The 14,027-nt window shown below is 43.1% G+C and overlaps 1 protein-coding gene across 1 annotated transcript in view; it reads left to right on the top strand.

Moving 5' to 3' along the window:
* LOC311234267 (coiled-coil domain-containing protein 172-like) overlaps nt 1-14,027 on the top strand; it is a 71,053-nt gene that overhangs the window by 22,744 nt on the left and 34,282 nt on the right. The window contains exons 4-6 of the mRNA XM_084321403.1: nt 5,055-5,220; nt 6,956-7,057; nt 7,463-7,565. Coding sequence (XP_084177529.1) covers nt 5,055-5,220; nt 6,956-7,057; nt 7,463-7,565 — 371 coding nt within the window. The remainder of the gene's footprint in view (nt 1-5,054; nt 5,221-6,955; nt 7,058-7,462; nt 7,566-14,027) is intronic.

Below are 14,027 nucleotides of genomic sequence, written 5' to 3'. Positions count from 1 at the left end.
GAGCTGTTTTGTAATCTGCACTCGTCTGTCTCGCACACTGCAAGTAAATGATTTTTCCGGTTTGCACACACACATATTATTAGGGGCAAATACGAGGGAAATGCTCGCACTGTAGAGCATATATATAATTAGTAAACTGACGGGGGCTTTTCTTGCCCCCCTTAACTGATTTTCGAGGGCATTTGGTCAATTTTCGAGGGCATTTTGCCCCAAGCCCCCGTTAATTTCGAACCCTGGCATATAGCATATAACTTATTTTGTTTAGTATATAACCATATACTAACTTTCAGTCATTTAGGATTTAATTTCTTCTCTTGGTCATATTACATCATATTGAAAACTAAAGCTCCTTCAACCCAATCTAAATGAACCAAATAGTTGTCTGATTGACATTTAGAATGTAAAACCACGTTGGCTTTGTTGTTCACGTGTCAGCTAGTTGGTGCTAATAAATTACTGCATCTTAAACCTTGTGTGGTGTTTGCGTTTGTATTACTCACTCAGGGCTAGATCCGCAAAGAATGGATTGCACGGTGCTAATTGCACCCTTACTTACAATTCATTATGAATTGAAAATGGGGGACCCTGATGTAAACAAGACGAAAGTCTTTCTCTGGTCTGCATCCCCTTAACAATTGTGTGTATTGAGCCGTCCTGTATTGTACCCATTCTGCAATATGTTAATAACATTTTCATTCAATCAATCACCGCGCAGTGTTCGGTGGTCTGCTGGACCCACATTATTGGGATTTTAAAACAATAAAGCCATAACAATTCATGTAAAAAATACTTAACTTGATCTCAATTTACAAGCAATCTAGAAAGCATATGGTTAATATTTACCATCTACCTCTGCTAGAGGTACTTTTTGTCTGAAAAAAATAATATGTAGAAAAGATGAATCCTTTATAATCAAGACATTAGTGGAATAAATCATGTTTATCTTGAACAGAACACTATAAATGAAACAAGGTGGAGGCAGACAGTGAAGGAACAGATTGAACCTTTTTGTTTTTACCATGTTTACTTGTTTTCACCTACAATTTTCACACTTCTGGGTCGAATCCGAACACCACATGTCATATAAATGTGCTGATGTGTTGCACTCAATGAAGATGTGTTCTGCATAGGGCTGCGTCGCTCCTCTGGCTCTTCCTTCCTCCACTATGGGGGAAACCCCATATTATTGCCATGACCTTTTCCAGAGAATAGCTGAAACTGCTGTGCTGTCCTATTCTGACAGCTATTCAAAAGCAATTGTCGCTTTCTCTGCAAAGTCTGAGGCTGACTGAAAGTCAAAGAGGGAAATAGAGTAAGGAGAGGTTTAATCGTGTGTCATGAGCTACATGAGAGGCTGTTACTGTTATTATTGTACACATAAAAGGGATGCAATTAGTAGATTAGGGTTGGATAATTTTTTTTATACATTAATAGGTTAATGTTGCTTAATGTATCTGCTATTTTTTGTCACAATTAAAACACCTTGGAGCATCAAAAGTGAGTTGCGAGTAGGGCTGCAACGATTAGTCGACATAATCGACAACGTCGATTATAAAAAATCGTTGACGAGAAATTGTTGCGTCGATTAGTCATAAAAAATTTTTTATTTAATATTTTTATTTATTTTTTGTGTGCACTACCTATCTTTGTGAGAGTGGCTTCTCAGGGTTCCAGACAACATCATAACATGATGATCCCATAGCAAATTTTGGACATTGAAAACATTGTTCCCCTGCAGGAGATGATGATCAGACTAGACACACAATACATTACACACGCACTCCTCTCACTCACACACAGCGATCAGAGTAAGACACACACATACACACTCCTCTCACTCACACACAGCGATCAGAGTAAGACACACACACATACACACTCCTCTCACTCACACACAGCGATCAGAGTAAGACACACACACATTCACACTCCTCTCTCTCACACACAGCGATCAGAGTAAGACACACACACATTCACACTCCTCTCACTCACACACAGCGATCAGAGTAAGACACACACACATACACAAATTACACAGTACACACCTCTCACTCACAGCGATCAGAGTAAGACACACACACAAATTACACAGTACACACACTCCTCTCACTCACACAGCGATCAGAGTAAGACACACACACATACACACACACACGGACTCCTCTCACACACAGCAAACAAAATACCTAGAAGTCTGTCTGATCTGACTCATCCCCCTCTCCCCCTACAGCTGTTCCACGTCACCCTCCTGGTCCTGGACCAAGTTACAGCCCCATCAGCCGCGGTGCTGGGGGCAGATGCTGCTAGTTATTTCTTTTTTATAATTATTTTTTTAGTTATTTAAAGTACACTTCCACTTTAATTTGTATTATTTAATTTATTTATCTTGTTATGAGTGATTGCTGTATTGTTCTTCAAATACATTTTCATTTAAAGTGGCTTAAAGATCCAAATTCAAATGTTTCATGAGTCATTATTTTAATTTGCTATGGGATCATCATGTTATGATGTTGTTGTTTGGTCCTGACAAGAGTCTCAAAGTCTGGGGTGATGGTAGACAAGCAACTCTGAGGTCATGCTCAATGTCCAATCTGTTCCTCTGCTCTGTCTTCAGCTGGACCAGAGCTGAGAAGCCACTTTCACAAAGATAGGTAGTTAAAAAAAAAAAAAAATTATATCCTTTTTTGTGTTTGTTTTTTTGTTTACATAATTGGTTTTCGATTAGTCGACTAATCGAAAAAATAATCGACAGATTAGTCGACTACCAAATTATTCATTAGTTGCAGCCCTAGTTGCGAGCCCCGCTTTGTTTAATGTTGCTTAAAAACATTATGTTTTGCTGGGGGGGGGGGGGGGGGGGGCACACTGAGATTATGCATTCTGTTTCAGTCCTGTTCTCATTCTGGCAGCCTCTATAACTGTCTGTTTCTGTCCTGTTCTCATTCTAGCAGCCTCTATACCTGTCTGTTTCAGTCCTGTTCTCATTCTGGCAGCCTCTATACCTGTCTGTTTCAGTCCTGTTCTCATTCTAGCAGCCTCTATACCCCTCTGTTTCAGTCCTGTTCTCATTCTAGCAGCCTTTATACCTCTCTGTTTCAGTCCTGTTCTCATTCTAGCAGCCTCTATACCTCTCTGTTTCAGTCCTGTTCTCATTCTAGCAGCCTCTATACCTCTCTGTTTCAGTCCTGTTCTCATTCTAGCAGCCTCTATACCTGTCTGTTGCAGTCCTGTTCTCATTCTAGAAGCCTCTATACCTGTCTGTTTCAGTCCTGTTCTCATTCTAGCAGCCTCTATACCTCTCTGTTTCAGTCCTGTTCTCATTCTAGCAGCCTCTATACTAGGGGTGGACGGTATGGTCTAAAATTTATATCACGGTATAATTTGAAGCATAGACGGTAACGGTATATATCACGGTATCAGTGTTTCCGTTAGAATAATTTTTTTTGCCTGATAGGCAGGCTATATAAAGAATGACATCCTCAAGGCATGTCGATTTATAACATTTTAACTTAAAACTAGGCTACTTTTGCGTATAAAGTCATTATATTCCAAATAAAATAAGTCCCGAGTCGAGACTCCGTGCTGCTCCCATTGCAAACAGCGAGGCTGCATGCTGGATTTTGCTAGAAGCATATGTAGCTGCAGAGCCGCAGAACCATGGGCGCTTTCAGGAGCCATTGGCAATTCAGCCGTTGGGTGGGGGGGGCGCTGTTGAGCGGGCCTGTGACCAGACCTAAAAGCGCCCATGGTTCTGCGGCTCTGCAGCTACATGCTATTCGCAACTCCACTGCTGCAGCCGTCCTCCCGTCTCCCGCTGCAGCCGTCGTTATCATAACACTACACACATATCATAATGTTTACAGCAAACTGTAGTTGATCACCAGGTATGTTTTATTAACGTAGAATAATTCATATAGGAAAAACGATAGGGAAATCCCTTACCTTTCTCCACTGGTTAAAAATGCCAGGAACTGAAATTGAAACTTGCTGTGCGCCGCGGTGATATGTGTTTATTATGAAATGACAATTGCGTGTTGACACGCCCACTGCGCGAAGCCTCCTAAATAACTTTTTCCAGTTTGCACATATCTATTATCTATGACTAATTCTATCTATTTTTAGGGGCAAATGCGATTGAAATAGTCGCGCTGTGGTTACATGATGTCATTGCTCTTTTAGAGCTGCTCTACCGGTTACACGGTATAGTCAAAATCCATACCGTAGAGCAAATTCATACCGTTTATACCGTTTATACCGTCCACCCCTACTCTATACCCCTCTGTTTCAGTCCTGTTCTCATTATAGCAGCCTCTATACCTGTCTGTTTCAGTCCTGTTCTCATTCTAGCAGCCTCTAGACCTCTCTGTTTCAGTCCTGTTCTCATTCTAGCAGCCTCTATACCTCTGTTTCAGTCCTGTTCTCATTCTAGCAGCGTCCTGTTCCCGCCGGGCTGTTTCTGTGCATGTAACTAATGAAATTCACATAAAACTTTCAGACTAGACGTTGCAGATCAAATATTACTCAAGATCCAGCATTAGCATAGCAATATTACCATAAAAGATAAGATTTCTTGTATACGCACATCTCTTACTAACTTACACATTTATTTACATGTCTTACTAACTATGGCGATTGTGGCTGCAATTCTGAATGCCTTCTATCAAGAGGGAGGGTTCTTGTCACAACTGAACTGCAGAAAAGGCACATAAAAAAAATTCTCAGTGTTGGGACAACGCCTTATTCTGTAAGAACAATGCAAAATACAGGAAAATGCCATTTTCACTATGTCCCCTTTAAAATTATGATTGAACAAAATAACCACATGCTGTGGATCAACATCTCACATCACCGGTTAATTTCCGGTTAGCTATGCTCCCGTGGGATGTCACGTCTGTCATTCGTGCCTTCAAAGAGTTCCGGCACACACTGTAAACTTTCCAGTTTTTATGTAGAGCAGTTGTGGCTGAACACCGGAGGTCTGAGGTTTTATTTAATAATAAAAAATAATACATTATTGTGAAACTAATGCAAATCATCTATTCCTTCCGTTCCAGGACACAGTGAAGCGGGCGTCTGAGGAAGAACATGAGAGGTTCCAGAGAGAGATTGTGAGGTTCAACAGTGACTTCGATCTCCGTGGCAACAGAGAGACGGTGTTTGAGAGCCAGACTCGCTCAGAGATTCTGGAGCTGCAGCAGGTGGTCGATTCTTTACACAAAGGTGAGAACAACACAGGGACACGTCAGACCAGTAGGTGGTCGATTCTTTACACAAAGGTGAGAACAACACAGGGACACGTCAGACCAGCAGGTGGTCGACTCTTTACACAAAGGTGAGAGCAACACAGGGACACGTCAGACCAGCAGGTGGTCGACTCTTTACACAAAGGTGAGAGCAACACAGGGACACGTCAGACCAGCAGGTGGTCGACTCTTTACACAAAGGTGAGAACAACACAGGGACACATCAGACCAGCAGGTGGTCGACTCTTTACACAAAGGTGAGAACAACACAGGGACACATCAGACCAGCAGGTGGTCGACTCTTTACACAAAGGTGAGAACAACACAGGGACACGTCAGACCAGCAGGTGGTCGACTCTTTACACAAAGGTGAGAACACAGGGACACGTCAGACCAGCAGGTGGTCGACTCTTTACACAAAGGTGAGAACACAGGGACACGTCAGACCAGGTGGTGGTCGACTCTTTACACAAAGGTGAGAACACAGGGACACGTCAGACCAGGTGGTGGTCGACTCTTTACACAAAGGTGAGAACAACACAGGGACACGTCAGACCAGGTGGTGGTCGACTCTTTACACAAAGGTGAGAACAACACAGGGACACGTCAGACCAGCAGGTGGTTGACTCTTTACACAAAGGTGAGAACAACACAGGGACACGTCAGACCAGCACGTCATTCATGTACTTTTCTCTTTACGGCCACGCCTGCTTATGGTGGAAAACACAGACACTATCGTTCCTATAGGTCGCCATTGTATTTGGCCTGTACTGCTGCTAACATACCTTGTATTGTATAGTTTGTATATATATATAATTTATGTTGTGTGTATTATGTTTAGTTTATAGTTTATACAGTTAGTATAGTGTAGTTTGTATAGATAGAATATACGTTGTGTATTATGTTTACAAATCTACTATGGTTGAGGAGCCGGAAAAAACAAGCATCTCACGTGAATGTATGTACATTTAAAAAAGCTGTGACAATATTGGTCACGCGGGCCCCAGATTGGTAGAGGGGAGGGGGCAGGCGCTGACCTGGGAAGCTATACGAGGGTGTGGCACCCAGGGTGCACTCTCTTGGGGCATGGGAAATGGTAGCGATGAGTCTTGTACTGCAACCTGCAAGTGAGAAGTGTTGTAATAAAGACCTGAACTGAGAACTATCAACCTGCCTCGAGAGTCATGAATAACGTGGTGCTAAACACATTTTAGAAACGTTACAATATTAACATTGTTCTAAATAAATAATAATGATAATACATCATTTGAAGTTTGGACACATTTTTTTACAACTGAGGTAGGTAGATTACATTTTTAGAGACTAAAGTACAGAAAAAAGGTACCGTTGGGTACCGGTATCGATTCACAGGTACCGGTATCGGTTTAAATGTGAACGGTACTCAACCCTACCAGGCACACAACACTACACAATGGCTGCCATACACTGGCGCGAGGCACACATCACATTATACGATGGCTGAAAGTCTCAGGAGACAGGGATTGATATCAGCCAATTAAGGCGGAGGGATGATTAGGTGGCCTTGATGTCGAGACCTTATTGGAGATTTGTCCAGGAACGCCATGGAACATTAAAAGCAACTGTTGTCTTGATGAAGTATTCAGTCTAACTAGTGGTCATTCTTGTGGACTGTGACGCCGGGCCAAGTTAGCCTCCTTGTCAGCTCCTCTGTGTTCTCCCTCTGTATTCAGAGATGGAGCTGATGAGCCAAAGCAACAGACAGATGAACTCCACGCAGGAGGAGAAGGGAGATCTCCAGCTGGAGCTCCAAGGACTGGAACACATCACAAAAGGTAAACCTCCTATTTAGTAGGGACTGGAATATATCATGAAAGACAAGTGTTGGTATTTAGTAGGGACTGGAATATATCATGAAAGACAAGTGTTGGTATTTAGTAGGGACTGGAATATATCATGAAAGACAAGTGTTGGTATTTAGTAGGGGCTGGAACATATAAAAGACCAGTGTTGGTATTTAGTAGGGACTGGAATATATCATGAAAGACAAGTGTTGGTATTTAGTAGACTCAAAACACACACACTATGCACTGTAGTGTACTATATACCATTACTTATCCACATAAACACAAGCAGAACACCCACACTATGCACTGTAGTGTACTATACCTTTAATATGCACTGTATGTGGCTGTACTGCTGTATTTCATTGTTCTTTGTATGTTTTGTGTTGTCTGTAGACCTGGACAGCCAGCTGACTGAGGCTAAAACGGGGACGGAATCTCTGAGAAGTGAGAGTCTGATGGTCAGACAGAAGTCTGTCACTGACGGCACCTGTCAAAGGTGAGAACGGACACACAGACACACCATATTCAGACCCCATTAGTCCACCATACGCCCTTTTGGACCAGGACTGCCAACGCTTCCACAATATGATTATCATGACAAACAATTTCACAAAAATAATATTATCGTGATATTCAACCCGAAAGGTAGGCCTACTATTGTAAACTTTGTGCATTATGTTTAATATGACTCGCATACCCTAACTGCCAATATTCCTTCTGAGATAGCTTTGTATACCACTCAAGTATTTAACCTCTTAACTGGCAACGGCCCGGGCCCTCTTTAGGACGATTTGCCCACCGGCGAGACACAGCACTTTGCAAGCCTCTAGCGGCTCGGATCTGCATTTTTTATAAAACATATAATATATAGAATTAAATCCCTATTTGTTGCCGATCGATTGCCACCTCACCCGACCAAATCCGTTCAGCAGTTCTCGAGTTACATGCCGTTATGTCAGGCGTGCGACTTTGTACACGCGAGCCTCAGATTACCACCCCTGACTCCTGAGGCTCTTGAATTTAGTCAGGGGGCCAATCCTGAAAAGTGCTTCCGTTAACACTTTTGCTGCCATGTTTGGGTAGAAGCTGTCAACATATTTTTTTTGTAAGAGGGGACCTATGTAAGATGTTCTAGGGTGGTTGACAAGTTTGAACAATTATTTTGTGACTTTTAGAGGACATTTCAGGCAAATTTTTCAGATTGCCTGGCCGAAATGACATGCCCACAATAAATATAGAATATCTCCCCAATCACAAGGGCCATATAGATAATCCTGGTATCAAAAGAAAGGTGACAGCAGTGGGATGGCTGCAGCAGTGTCAGAATGTAAATGGATGTTACTGTGTCAGAGAAAATAGAGCTAGACCATTGAAAAAAAGTCCAAAATCCAATTTCCGCCTAAAAGAAAACATGTTTTTAGAGTGAATATCAGCTTGGAAACATGAGATAGTAGCCCAAATAATTTAGGAATCATGACTCTAATGTATGCTAGGTACTTTTGCCAAGTTAGAGCACAGTAATTTGATACAGTGCAATACTACACAGGTTATGTCCAAGCGGAAATCTAAATGATTCTCAAAGTGACCTTTCGTGCTAATGCTTTTTGACTTATTTTTTTCTTGATCCACTTTTTCTCCTTTTTTCTGTTTCTCTCCCATCCCAATTTAGTCATGCCAATTCCCCCCTCCCCTGTCTTGATTGTTGCTCGCATGTGCCCCCCACTGGTCGGTCGTAGGGAGGGTTGAAAAATCTATCGCATGTCCCCTCCGATACATGCAGAGTCAGCCAGCCACTTCTTTTTTTTTTATCCACTTTTTCTCCCATTTTTCTATATTTTCTCCCATCCCAATTTCGTATCATCCAATTCAACCCTCCCCTGTCACGAACGCTGTTTCTTGCCTCCCACAAGCCGGCTGCAATGTGGACTAAGTCATACATAGCACAAGTCCCCTCCGGTACTTGAGGTAACAGCAGTCGCATCTTTTCACCTGCGCAGCTCGATCTCTCAGTGTCGAGGAGTAACGCGTGGGAGGCTCACGCTGCCCCCGACACTTCCTGATTCTACTGCGCAGGCGCACCAACCGACTTGTAGGAGTCGCTTGTTCACAACGTTCGATCCCCACCCTTCAGTTTTCCCTCCCCGTAATACGGCCAATGTGTATTACTGCGGACGACCAGCTAAACTGAAAACAATGTGGAGAGCTGGATTCGAACACGCGAATCCTAGCGTCTCCACACTGGTGGCGAGTGCCTTGCCCACTACACCACCTAGCCGCCCGTCAGCCAGCCACTTCTTTTCACCTGCCAGCGCGGACTCTCATTAGCGAGGTGTAACGTGTGGGAGGCTCACACTACCCTCGACATCTTCTGTCCTTGCTGTGCAGGCGCCCTGACCGACCTGTAGGAGTCGCTGTTTACAACGACCAGATTACCACCCATCGACTCCCCTCCCACTGACTCTGCCAATTGAGTCAGTATGACGGCCGGACCAAGCCGGAGGCAACGCTGACTGCCGGTGACGAGCGCTTAGACCGCTGCGCCACCCAGCCGCCCTGCTTTTTTACTTTTTAATGTTGTATTTTGACAATACACTTGGATACCATGATAAGACAAAATATTTGTGTGGATTACTGAGGATCATCTTCCCAGTAATGGAACCATTGTATGTATACAAAATATTACATTAAACATAAATAAAAACTAAAACAATAAAATGTATCCAGTGTTAGGGTCGGAAGGAACCAGAGCAACTCAGGGGTTAGGCATGTTCAAGCCAAAATGTATGTTTATTTGGAAGAGGGAGGGACATTTCTGGGACGTGTATGGTGCAACTGGAATTCTGGATATGAAATGTGTCCCTGACCATGTGTATGAGTGCAAAGCGTGTGTAGTGCATATTGTGTGCAGAATGGGAATGTTGGAAGTGTTCTTAGTGTGCGTGTAGGCTATGGCGTGAGACAAGGTGTAGTCAAGGCAGCATGGGGCACTAGAATCCTGGGCCCTCATTCATCAACGTGTTCTACGCACAGATTTGTGCTTACCCTGTGCGTACGATCATTTCTAAGCAAAGAGTGGGATTCATCAATTTCAACTTGAACTTGACTCCGTGCTTACGTCTACGCACAGGTCAGAGCACACTTAGCTGACGCCCAGTGGTAGAATATCGTTACTACGCATAAGCACTCCTCAGTTCTGCATTAGTTTCAAGGCGGAAATAAGCTTCCGTGCATTAGTGTTCAACTTCTGTATGACCCGTAATTCATTATAGTTCATTGTAAAATAGCGACAGTAGTGTAATTATAACGGGCTCACACGCGAACAAGAGGTTGGCCTGCTTGTTTGGCACGGGGGGGGCAGACGCAAAACACCAACCTCCAAACGCGATTAGATATTGTTTCAAATAAAAAGCAAATTATTTTGTGTGTCATGTTTCCAAATAAGATTGGTCACGAAATGCTTTCTACTTCAATTTGTTGGTTAGAATAGATGACCTCCGTTGAAACTTCACTGAGACTAACAGTCTATTTGTGAGCTCCCGCACAGATGTGATGATAATAATAATAACAATAATAATAATAATAGCTTCATTTTATATAGCGCCTTTCAAGAGACCCAAGGTCGCTTTACATAGATAGGGGGGGGGGGGAAATAACAAAGTAACAAACATAGTGGACAGACACACAATATATGTATGATGATGGAATTCATTCAAGATCCTCTCCACCCTCGGGTCTTTGCCACCGGCACGGTCCATCGTGATATTGGAGATGGATCGAGCAATAGACTGTTACTGTAGCTGTCAAAGCTCCATCACAAATGCAGTTATGTGAATAGAAAGGGATTCCACTCAGTCAATGTTGCGATGCGCATTTGCCTGATACATGTTATTGCTGGATGCCGGGAGGAAGGCGATGCTGAATGTTTTCAATTCATTAAATAAAACGGATACTTTTTGCAAGGGTTTACTGACTGTCATACAAATAATCAACCAACTACATACTGTAACTCTTCAGTGCACGTTCTTATTTACATTGTGACAACAGCCTTGTGAGTTCCCGCAGTGACCCGCACACAGACATGATGGAATTCAAGTTCATGTTTGTATTGATCACATATAGGCAGGCTACACATGGCGTATCTGCTACATCATACATGGCAGTAAGATTCATTTTTCTTGTATATGCTCTCGTATTATTGTTTATATAGGCTACCCAATACTGACATCAAAATAGATTGTAGTATGCCTCTAAAAATCATATAGCCAATCGAGCACAACTAATAAAGGCATTCATATTACAGCACGGTTATAATGACACACAACCAACGCCAAACAGTGGTCAACGAACGGTCTTTATTAGTATTTTGAGCTGTCCAGGCAGAATTGCAGCAATGGTCTTAGGGAGCCGGTGATATCTGACATCACCGTTTACAAGTCCGCCTTTTATTTATCCCATAATACGCGATAGTGTCTTCTTGGTTCGACAGCAGTGAACATTGAACAATCTCCGTGACGTTTCTCAGAGTTCCGCTCGGGTCAGTCCATTATTTCACATCCCATGGGGGGTGTTTCCTCACTTTCATGACCATATATGGATAATCATGCACGAGCATTGACGGTAGAACAAAGTGGTATTCATCAACACGGAGGAGCATAGGACCTGCGTACGCACGGTTGATGAATCCCGACTTTCCTGTGCGTACACTCATTCTAAATTCTGTGCTTACGTGTGGAAATAGAACATGTTCTACGCACACGTTGATGAATGAGGGCCCTGGTGTCTATGAGGATGAGGACAGGCCCAGGAATCAAATGGGGCACAGGAGACACTTGAGGAGGAAAGAGACACAAGGTCAGAATGGCACAACAACTGGATGCATAGCAAGGTAATAAACTTGGTAAGTCTAGAATCTCAGGTACATACCGTTAGGACCTAGAAGGCTCTTCAGACTCAAGGTTTGCTGGTTACAGACGGCGATCTGTACGCCCCTGCGCCCTCAGTGCACGTGCTGATGTGGAGGACTGAGCATCGCACACTGAAGATCTCGTTGTTGATGTGCTTTCTTCACCGTTAGTCTCTTGAATGACATTGGAGTTCATGTACCACGCTGCACAAGCACATCCACAGGCCCCACTGCAATACAGTCCTCTTCTGCGACAGAGACACTGTCTGGCACTGCACTGACTTCCACTTTCCTTGCATCCACACACTGTCAGCTGTACGCATGTGGATTGTATAGGTTCCTTGGTAAGAAGCATGGGGACCAGCATACCATTCATCATCTGCCAACCACAATTGGTGAGGGCAGTTGTGGATGTGTCACTAGTGACTGTTTCCAAACCCTCGTTTGGTAGTGGGCCCTCTTGAGGTGCATTGACAATGCATCTTCTGTTGGTGGTAATGTATCAACATTTGCTTTAAGTTTTCGAAAGAGAGTGCAGCAAACTTCTTGTATCGAGTTGCGGGTTGACTTAAGGTCATAGAGCTTACATATGAACTGTTCTGCCAAGGATAGGGAAGTGGTACTTGGTACTTCATCCTCACCAAAGTTGTGGATAAGATGCGGGTACTGCTGGAACACTTTCCATGCTGTCCTTTTTCCAATTCTGGTGAACTAGCTCGTAGTATCACATCCAGTGATGGCATGAAATGCCAACAGACCATCGAGCATCTCATTTGGTAGTGTGATTTGATGGACTTTGATGTAGTTTGTTAGCTGTTCCTGCTTTCATCCAAACTTCTTGGCTTAGTTGGTTTGCAAATACAAGTAGTAGCAGCAACACATCTGTGTCTCGGCACTGAATGATGAGCCTCTGAAACCCTTTCGTTGTTGCATCAGCTGCATGTAGTAGTATGTGTGTATCCGTTTCTTCATGTGTAGCTTGTAGGGGAGATACATCAATCCCAGCTGCTGATGTGACTTTTTCAGGATCCTCAAACCCTCCACTGATAACAATTCCCTCATCATAAAGCTGCACATGATCCTCAAGTTCAGTTGATAGGAAATGGGTAAGGTTGGCTTTGTTTTCATCCATTTCAATGAAGCTATTCCAGTTAGCAGGTAGCTTTACATCTCTACTCACAATTGTGCGAACCTTTCACTGAGTAGTGCTGTGTTTTGGTCTTGTTAAACTCTTGATAGAGTTTTTTTTGGTACAGATCAAACACTATATCCACTCTGGTGACGTTCCCATGTAGATTAGATGCCACTCTCTGTGTGAACACATCTGCATATTCCCCGAAGGTTGATGCATTTTGAGGTTTTCCCATGGCTCTTACTAAGGCTATTCCATCAATGATGGTGCATGTTCTCATAACAGATGGACTGAGCTCTGTTTCCTTTGCACCAGCTTGTAGTATGGTGGCTAAGTCAGCTTTGTTTGTAGGCCTGAGCACTGAATCTGTTGTGGCAAGTGACAGGGGGACTGCACAGTTCTTTTTGGAGAATCTCATCCATGTTGACCTCTCTGCCACTCTCCATGGATACAAAATATATCCCTGTCACGCTTCACACACTTGGATCTGAGTTGTTCAAGCTTGGCATCTGTGCTGTATAGGGATGGGTACCTTTCACATTTGAACCGATACCGGTACCTGTGAATCGATACCGGTACCCAACGGTACCTTTTTTCGGTACTTTAGTCTCAAGAAATGTAATTTACCTACCTCAGTCGTAAAAAAAAATCCAAACTTCAAATAACTACAATTTCGACAGTTTTCGGCTTGTCATTGCTCCGACTGCTTTGTTGTTGAATCAAGTCAAATCCTAGGTAAGCATATATTGTGTGTGTGAACGTTGACAAAAAAAAAAAAAAAAAAAAAAAAATAAAATAATACAATTTATTTTTTTATTTTTTTTCGGTTTCTCACTTGATTCGATACTCGGTAGCACGCCTGCGCAATAGAGCAGACGATGCACGTGCTCCAGGACTATTGAACTTGGGGGAGCAAGGATATG

The sequence above is a fragment of the Notolepis coatsorum genome (assembly GCF_963971535.1).
Source record: "Notolepis coatsorum genome assembly, chromosome: 9".
Taxonomy (NCBI): Eukaryota; Metazoa; Chordata; class Actinopteri; order Aulopiformes; family Paralepididae; genus Notolepis; species Notolepis coatsorum.
The sequence above is the reverse complement of the archived record's forward strand: the minus strand, read 5'-3'. Positions and strand labels throughout refer to the sequence as shown.